Below are 9,820 nucleotides of genomic sequence, written 5' to 3' on the forward strand. Positions count from 1 at the left end.
ATTTTCCCCAAATATGAACTTGATCGGACAATCGCCCTAGGAGGAGTTTGTTAAAGTGTGAAGCGTAAAAATGTGGTGATTTGAGCAATTTCGCGATTTTCCCATAAGGATAACATGGGATGTTTCTGTCATCGTTACGGTTACGCCGTACAAAATATGACTTTGGCTCTCATACTTTTATGATCAGGATGGCAAATTAGAATTTTGTGCAAAATATCATGTAATTTGGAAAAACTATTGTTTATAGGCCACTCTGAAGGCCAAATAGTCAGAATTCAGGGAAACGTTTGCGGCTCCGTCGCACAGAAACTGTAAAAGTTATCCTTAAAATTTGGATAACTTTAGATGCCCCACTTGTCTAGGGGACGTACACCGATTTTGAGGTTGGTGGGCAAAACGCACTAGGAGGAGTTTGTTAAAGTGTGAAACATAAAAATGTGGATATTCGAGAGATTTAGCGATTTTCCCATAGGGATAACATGGGAGGTTTCTGTCATCGCTACGACTACGCCGTAAAAATTTAGGCATTTTTGTGATTGGCTTTTGTGATCGGGACGGCAAAATAGAATTTTGGGTAAAGTTTAGACAATTGTGGTAAAACTAATTTTTGACCTTCAATGTTAATTTAAAGGTCACTCTGTAGGGGGCGCTATCGCGGCCATTTCAGTTTTGTCATCATAAACTGGTCCAAACTAGAAAGTTTAACAACTGATTCAAATTTGGTCCTAATCGGACTCGTTTTGATCAAATGGGAGCAATTTTTAGATTAGCAATATCCCAAAATAAGTGGTCCAACTTTGCGGCTGCGCCGCACACAGACCGTAAAAGGTATCTCAAAAATTTGGATAACTTTAGATGCCCCACTTGTCCAGAGGACGTACGCCGATTTTGAAGTTGGTGGGCAAAACGCCCTAGGAGGAGTTCGTCAAAGTTTGACGTGAACAAAATGGCTAACTCAGCTTGTTTTCATTTTCAAAGGAAGATGGCGGGCATAGGGTAAGTCTGGGGGCGTGGCCACAATAATATTTGTTTTTGTCCTCAAGAGAGGAATGCGTGTCCCAAATTTCGTAGCTCTACGGCAAAGTTGACCCCGGGGCGTCTCCCATAGGCGCAATGTATTTTGACTTTTGTCGGTGGCGCTGTCGCGCCATTTTTTAACGAAAAAAAAAATGGCCCAGAAAAAATAAGATTTTTCGCCGATTCTGAATTTTGGGCAAAGTTTGGTGAGTTTTTGAGCATGTTCAGGGGGTCAAATTAGAGCTCAAAAAGCAGAATTCACTCATTGTTGACTATTTCTGTCATAGCAGGAGTAAGTATGCATGATCCATGCCTTCGGCATGGGCTAGTTCACTGTACTTGCCAGGGGCGACGGGTCAGACAGTTGCAACGCTGCCTTCGGCAGCGTTGCGGGAGCAATAGGCCCTCCGCCCTGCTGGGGCTCGGGCCTAATAATATTCCGATGCAAAAACAATGTTTCCCATTTTTCAAATATCATAAACTATACATTTTCGGAAAGCGCTCGCGCTTTCCTACCTCACGGTGTGGGTCCCTGGTCACTGACGGGTAATTTCGTTAATTTTGAGTGGGCTCCGCCCACTTTGTGTTTTTGGCCCTCTATACAGTAATAATGTTCAATTTTTGCATTACATGCTTATATGCACGAAACATGCAAGAGATGGGGAACGTATTCGTGAGCTACTTAGCGCAAATTAGTGCTTTATAATGTAAAGTGCTCGTTTAGTGTGCATGAGTGAAGGAGTGCGTTAGTGAGTGTTTAGAAGTGGGCGAGAGCTTCGCGCTCGATTTCGTGCGCACTATGATTAATAGGCCTCTCGCCAGCTTGTGGCGCTCGGGCCTAATTAAACAGGACCATGCGCCCTCATACTTCCGATCACATGTAAAACTTCCCCAAAGTTATGTGAATACACTTTACATAATCATATTTGTTAGTAGCGTTGACCTCTTTATAAAAGTACACTGCAGCTAGGGTCATGGTCATATGTGTGTGTGTGTGTGTGTGTGTGTGTGTGTATGTGTGTGTGTGTGTGTGTGTGTGTGTGTACAGAGTATACAGGGAGACTGTGAAACCAGACACTTCCATACCCCCATAACCCAGTTTCAGATGGGCCTGAGCCAGAGGGAAGCTTTTAACTCCAGCCCTGAGCCAGCAAACATTCCACACTGAACTGTGCTGAGCCATGCAGTTGTCCATTGTGCACCCAGGAGCATTAAACAAGTTGACATTGGGACATATAGTAGACCTTACTTTATTGGGAGTTTTTATATTTATTGTATTTTTGCAGTGCAGAAAAGGCTTCAGTGTAAAACATCCCTGAAGTTTGATTAAATAAAAAATATTCCTTATTACATTATAGCATTATTGTCTTAATGTAAATCACATAAAGCGGTAAAAGTATCTTAAAAAAAACTATGTTAAACGTAACTTTATCATTTATCCACAATCAAATGCTGTCTAAACATACTCAAACCCTCATCTACAATCAAATAACCATGAGGCCCATTGTGTAACCTTCCAGCAAACCATCACCTTTTAGGCAGAAATAGTATAAAACAAATGTCAGTATTCTTACAAAGTGCTGAAAAAGAAAAAGAAAACACATGAGAAAACATCAGAACAGTCAAGTAAAACATTTGAAATTGTTCAAAGGTTTACCCTCACAGATGCACTTGTAATAATAAACTGGAATACCAATAAAAGCCATTGGATAATATCAATGTTAGTAGTAGTAGTTTATAGGATTCGATTTCTTTTAACCATGTAAATGACAATTATACTAATCAAAGTGAGCTTGTTAGTTCTGTTATTGCAACATTCTATTAATTACACAATTTACAAAATGCAATATCACAACATACATTTCTACTCTACTGAATCTCTTCAGAAATACGTGTTGACCCCAGTCATTGGGTCTGCACTGTGATCCACTCATAAAAAAGTGTTCAGGGATCAATAATAAGACTTTTTGAGACTCTGAGCAATAGTCATAAATTCTATATTAATTTAAAATGTGTTGCTGCAAACATGAGCTATGGACTGGCCAGCAGATCCAAGGTCAGCTGAGGCACACAAAGCAGTCAGTTACCACCAATGTGATGGGTCAAGTTCAAAAAGCACCCATCCACAAGCCTCCATTGTCTGCAGGGCAACTGCGGCTGATACCTCAGGCAGGTTTCTTCAAAAGAAGATGTAAATCCATTTATTTGAGGTTCACCCCTGTCCAAAAAACAAAAACAGATAAAACGAATGGACCAATTGCAGTAGAAGACATTTACTCTCTTACATTCTATAAACATCCATTGTATCAATAGACTACAAAAAAGCAAACACGTATACATCACTCCTCCTTCTCTGCATATCTGTTTACTTTACAAATAAAAGTGTGGGCATGCTGTGTTTATGTCACTTCAGCTTGTGGCATATGAATCTGACTTTTCACTCTGGCTTTAAATGACAGGTGCTATAAAAAACTCCTGACCCTGGTGCCACGGCGACCCGACTCCTGAAGCCCAGTAACAGCTGAGGCTCACCACTGTAACACTGTGCATACTCGGAAACAGAGCCCGGCTGAACCGAGACCAAGTCCATGCAAAACGCTGCATCAGAAGACAGGTCTCTACTGGTTGGTCTGTGTTTTAATGCCATGCTTCGTATCACTCTGATCTAAATGCAAAACAGGATTTGCCGGTATGTTCTGGTGCGTGACACTGTTTCAAAGCAAAACAAAGGTAAACCACAGGCCGCCTCTGAAATCAAGTGTCCCTTGGCAGGCTCTCTTTGCAACTATTAGTTAGTTCAATGGCTATCATCCAACTACACATACCGGTATGCCAAACTAATCATGAGATGAACAGTATAAAGCTCATCTCAGGGACTTTGCACCAAAGGAGTAGAGCATCGTGGCTGAGCTCACCAAGCCCTTCATCATGTCCCCTAAATGCTGGTTTTGGTTTACCGTCTATTGGAAATAAAGATTTAAGGGTTTTTTCTGTACTAATATGTATGTACATAATATACTGTATACATGAAGAAAATATGGGGAGGATGGAATTTAGGATTTGGCTACAATCTGGTGTTGTATCATGTTGATCACATGCAGTATCCCAGTCAAATAAGTGCATAAATCAAAGGAGGTTATGTCTAACCCACATGACAGTATGTACACCATGTGAGATTTGAACCAGCAACCCACACGCTGAATGTCTTAATGTTTTATAGTGATGTTTCATGTTTGTACAGAAAACTGTATTTAGTTTCAAAATGAACTGGCCTAATGCAAGCATATACTTAAACCTTTATTCTGTCTAAAAGTGTATTTGTGAACAAAACACATACTCCCTCAAACTTGCTGTTCTCTTTCAGCTCAGATTGCATTGTGGCTCATATCTGAAAGTCTACACATGCAAAGACAGCATATATTGAAGTTAAGTTGTTTATACTGATCACAACATTTACATGGCTCAGTAACATTTCTGTGCCTACTCAAGCTTAATAAGTGAGACCTGAGGCAATTTACATTTAGGGAATTTTTGACCTAATCAATTAAACCAATTTGAAAGTTTTGCTGGTAATTTTACTTGGATTAATAGCCTCAACACACTGACCTCTCCCCACTGTGACAGATGAGTGTGAATTATTGACACTAAAGTCTTTATCGTGTAATGATATGAGTGAATGCCCATCAGCCTGAACTGTAAACAACACAAGCGTCCCAGAACCACAACATCACCCTCACCTCTTCATCTGTGCTCCACGACAAAGCTCATGGTGGTCCCGTCGAAGGAGGGCGGGGCGATGATGCGGGGGCCCTGCTGGGGGGACGAGATGCTGATGAAGGGCTGCTGGAGTGCTTGAGCGTACCCCAGGGGCGTCCTGCTGGCGGAGGGTGGAAACATCTGCGGGGACTTGCCCGTGGCCATGTAGTAGGGGCTCTCCATGTAAGGGGCCTCGCTTTGCTGAGAAGGGGTCCTGTTTTGGGGTTCCAGATGCACTGACATCTGCGACGGGACCAGAGTGCGGGCTGGGACGACCGTTTGGGGCATAAAGCCGGGGTAGATCATGTAGGTGTGTGCGTACGCCCCAGGGCTCATGGTCAGAGGGGACATGGGCACGGGGGTCATCGGAGCTGGGGGGAGCGGCACGTCCACATATTGCCCTGTTTCGGGGTCAAATAAGCGCTTGCTGGTGGGCTGGACGGGGGTTTCAACTAAGTAGTAGCTCCCCGTAGTAGGGTCCAGCAGCATTTTCCTCTGCGTGGGCTGAAAATGATCCAGAGAGGGCGCCGGGGTGACCGCTGGAGAGAAGCAATACAGCTGATTAGTTGTGATGCCCATTGGTAACGAATGGTATATGGCTGCTGTTGGCGTTTCAGGGGATTCCATGGCGATGCTGGCGGGGGGGTTGTCCTGAACAGTGGTCCGGACCGGTCCAGGGGGCGTGAAGGATTTGAAGTTGTACGCAGAGGTTGTGTCAGGAGGCGGGGCTTGTTTAGGGGCAGATTTGACAGGTATGGTTAGGTAGTTCTCATGGTCAGACATGGCCTGATCCAGGTGTGTGCGCTCTTCCTCTTTAGAGTCAGCTCTGTCCTGTCTGCTGAGTCGTCCCGGAGTGGTCCTCATGGGTGTCGGTAGCTTTGGTGACTTGGGAGTGAATCCCCATGTCCCATACGGGGATTTAGTGGCCTGGTTTTCAGCTTTCAGAGTCTTCATGATAAACCTGTCATCATAACTGCTGCTGCGGTGGCCGACCTGCTCCTCACGTCGTACTAACTCCACCTTTTCACTGATGCACTCTTTAGCTGAAGTCATAGCCTCTTCTTCATTTGCAAATAGGGGCAGCGCATGACCATGATCCATCAGTGGGTTTGTCTCATTTTTCCGCTTCCACTCATTCTTTTCAAAAACATACAGTTGCTCCATTGTTTTCACAGCTGCTTGTAACTTCTGCAAAGCCCCTGTATTGCTTACTTTGTCTGTCTTTTTATCTAAATTGTCCTTGTCTTGTTTCCATGGAGCAACTTTACAATCCATTTTAGACCCACTCCCTCCATCTGAGGAATTAGACCTTCCAGTTGCTCCAAACAAAGTCCCTTTAGCGCCCTCTGGCGATGACCTTTCGAAGTCTTCCCCTTTATACAAATCGACATTATCTGCAAGTTTCCCGTTATTATTTGTGTTCACAGATTGGCATTTGATGATTATAGGTGAGACTGAAGTAGAACTTCTAGCCGACGTTTGCTTTTTACTCTCCGTTAGGCTGTCAGAGGTGGCATACGTTGTTTTATTCTCGTGGTTATCCATAGACACAAAGTGATATGAGCTTTTCACCAGTTTCCTAACGTCTCTAACCTGGTGTATGGGCGTCTGCAGCTTTCCTTTATTATCTCGTATATCTCTCACCATAAAATGTGGAACTTTGTCTGAGCACTCACCCCTCAGAGAGCCAGCCAGAGCCAGAGGTCTGTAGTCCTCGATCCTGCTGCCGCCTATGTTCGGAGCACGCAGTCGGGTCACGCCAAACGGCTCGTTTTTACCGCTTCTCAGGCTGATTTTAATCTCAGGCGATTTCGCCGAGGCACGTGTGGAGTCCGGCACGAACAGCGCGTTGTCTGCTCTGACATCGTCCCCCAGAACTGGGCTCTTTTGCTGCTGGACGCTCGGCAGAAACAAACTGGACATTTTCGTGAGTTTAATTCCACTCTGATCCGAGCCGGTGTCTTGGAGCGGGCTCTCCTGACCACTTTTACGATCCCTTTGAAACTCTAGCTCTTCGTCCTTCCAGCATCTGAAGGCGCTATTTTGGCTGTGGAGCAGCCCGCTTTTAGACGCTTCCAATGCGCCTTGTTTAGTATCGGTTCCAGCTTCATTCACCTGCTCCACATTTGCATCCACCGCAGCGGAGTCTTGTCTGTGCGTCCTGTCACTCTTCGTCTCACACGAGCCGCTGTCCACCATGTCACCCAGCTCATCCACGCACATTATAGCGAGCTCAGAGCTGCTCTCTGAGAACCTGGAGCTCTGCCGGACCAGCTCCCGGCTCCCTCTGCTCGCCCGGCCCGTCTCCTCCGGCGCGCTCGGCTCGCAGATCTCTCCCCTCTCCATTTTGCGCTCCTGCTCGAACTGCATCTTCTTTGAAAGGACATTTTTGATCAGGCTGGTCGCGAATATGGCTTTCTTCTGCTCCATGGTGTTGGGACAGGGCGGCTTGGTGGCGGCCCCTAGTCTCCACTGCCTGCCTCCTGCCCCCGCGCTGGTAACCTCATCCCTGGAACGTGATCCGGCTGCTGTGGCGCTCTGGGCAAACATCGGGGGTCTCTCGGGCCCGGCCACTCCGACATTGCAGCGGAAATTGAGCGTCTCCGTGAGCCTGATCACGCCGCTGTGGCCCTGGCCCAGCTTGCCCACGAAGCCCAGCTGCGTCTGCGGGTTCCCGTTGAGCGTGAACCCGGCGAAGCTCCGGTTCTCCAGGCTCTGTCCGGACACCACGCGCGGGTCCACGTTGCCGTACTTCAGATCGACAAAAGACCACTTCTCTGACGCGGACGACTCGCTCGACGTGCTGAAGTTGATCGTGTCGAAATAGGGGTACGCGAGACTCTTGAAGGCCTTGGCCGTGAGGCTCCGCACCTCCTTGTCCGCCTCGTCCGGCTCGCTCACGGCGCTGGACGTCCCGCTGGAATCTCTGCCGCGTAATTTGGCGCCAAAGTGGACGCGTCCCGGCGCGGCTATAAAGCACTTGGCCGCGTCCCCGTCCACCCCCCTGAAGAGGTATCCGCTCACCAGGTTGTCCCCCCCGGTGCGGGAGGTGGTCCTGATTGACAGGTGGATCTGCTGCTGAGCCTGACCGCTGGACACATGTGGGCCGCTCTGCTTCTCGCGCGCAGCTCCGCTCCCGCTGCCCTCAAAGGCGTCATAGTCCACGAAGGAGAACACCTGGTTGTCCTCCCAGCCCACGCCCACGTCGCTGTCCCCCTCGTGGTCGGACAGCTCGGTCAGCTGGATCCCGTGCGTGGTAATGTAATGGGACTCGTCCTCCGTGACGCAGGGAACGCCAAACAGTAGCAAACTCACGTTGTCGTCTTCCTCTGCATCCTCCTCCTCCTCCTCCTCCTCCTCCTCGAACTTCTCCACACTCTTGTCCTCCTTCACCTCTGCCTCGTCCTCATCCTGTCCCCGCGCCATGTCCCTCTCTTCTTTGGAGTCCACATCCACGTACGTGCTCTCGTCTGGCTTGTCGCCCCTCGCACAGCTTTGGAGGGTCTTCATAGCTGGACTAGGATTTGTTGCGTGCACCGCGGAGTCCTAGACCAGGCAGTGATGACACGCTCCAAACATTCCCTCCTCAGCGCCACCAGGGCTAAAAAGAGAAAGAGACATTACTAAGGAGCGTCTAGGCCACGCGGATCAAGCTGTGGTCCACACACCACTACATGGCACCCCACTTTTACCCTCACGCACTGCCAATGCCATCTCTCCTCCTCTTATTTACTATGGTTTATAGAAATCTGATCCAATCTGCATCTACTCAACACCCTGTTCATTTAGGGCCCATAATGTCAGACTGTCAGACTGTATAACAAACACTGCCCTGAACACGTGCAATACTGATTTAACCATGTGCAATACCATCATATTCATGTGCAATTACTGTCATACTCACAAGCAATTAAGGCCATATTCATGTGCATACAACTGATTATTTACTTACTTACTATTAGTATTATTTAGTCTTATTTTATTTTATTTTATTTTATTATTATCTTCCCCTGTATCTACTGCGTTGTAACAACGAAATTTCCCCATGTGTGGACATTAAAGGATTATCTTATCTTATCTTAATGATACCTATTCAGAATTGGGTGCCACTTAAGTAACCATCAGCTAAATGTTTGCACAATGTATGATTAGCAGTCTTGTGTGGATATATTTCAACAACTTGTACAATTTTCAAATTATATTAAAAATGCACTATGTAACTTTTTTCAGGTGTGTATCCAATGTTTTCTCTATAAAGATGTTTTCACTTTGCCTGATTGTTCCAGTTTAAACTTATCTATCCACATTCATTGTTCTATTGCTCAAAATATGAGCTCTGATCTGTCGTTCGCCCTGATGGCATCACCTTCTTGTCTCCATGGAGATAAATACATTTAAAGACAAGCAGTACCCTCCACCAGACCTATGCAGCATGTGCTAGCACGCTGCATAGTAAGACACAGTAATATAAATGTTTGCCAGGTTTTACTTTTAACATACATGCGATTCATGAGTAACACAAGCCAGCCGACATATTGGATGTGAGCTGTGATCATGTTGATGGCAGTGCTAACAGTTCTATTAGAGCGTCTTGAGGGTGGTCTTGGGCCTACTCCTCAGCAGCTGGGTTTAAAAATACACAGGCGCCTGACAAGACGTGTGAGCCGACTATATGTTATTGTGAGCGTCCTATGTAAGGGCCATTGTGACACCTCACACATTAACGCCTTCTGGTTTCATGGTGTCCTGCACAACCAGCATGTACACACTGGCCCGACGTTATTTAAGGGGTTATTCTATGAGAGATTGTCCTGGTTTACTCCTTTTGTTTAATTTAACCCATTATTTACTAGATTTGCACATAGTTTAGTATTTAATAGCATTTATGTAGTAATGTTTTTTTTTTTTTTTAATACTTTACAATGGTGTGTTCAGGTAAGACCATCTTCAGCACCATGGACAGCTCACGTCATGACATTCCATACCACTGAAACGTTGAAAACATGTGTTAAAAGTCTTGCAGATTTCAGTCACTATAACAAGAAGG

General features: G+C 46.0%; 1 protein-coding gene across 1 annotated transcript; it reads right to left on the reverse strand.

Annotated features, from left to right (window-relative positions):
- Positions 1-2,266: 2,266 nt before the first annotated feature.
- cunh4orf54 (chromosome unknown C4orf54 homolog) lies at positions 2,267-8,444 on the reverse strand. The gene is made up of 2 exons (XM_072459042.1): positions 4,755-8,444; positions 2,267-3,235 (listed from the first exon to the last, which is right to left on the reverse strand). The coding sequence occupies exon 1, from the start codon at positions 8,281-8,283 to the stop codon at positions 4,759-4,761; it is 3,525 nt and encodes a 1,174-aa protein (XP_072315143.1). The 5' UTR covers positions 8,284-8,444; the 3' UTR covers positions 2,267-3,235; positions 4,755-4,758.
- Between the last annotated feature and the right edge of the window lie 1,376 nt (positions 8,445-9,820).

This window comes from Eucyclogobius newberryi, unplaced genomic scaffold (assembly GCF_026437365.1).
Source record: "Eucyclogobius newberryi isolate DKJ021-1_F unplaced genomic scaffold, fEucNew1.0.hap1 SCAF_22, whole genome shotgun sequence".
Taxonomy (NCBI): Eukaryota; Metazoa; Chordata; class Actinopteri; order Gobiiformes; family Gobiidae; genus Eucyclogobius; species Eucyclogobius newberryi.

Excerpts from the sequence above, each read along its gene's own strand:
- cunh4orf54 (XM_072459042.1), bottom strand. The coding sequence starts at position 8,283 with ATGAAGACCCTCCAAAGCTGTGCGAGGGGCGACAAGCCAGACGAGAGC.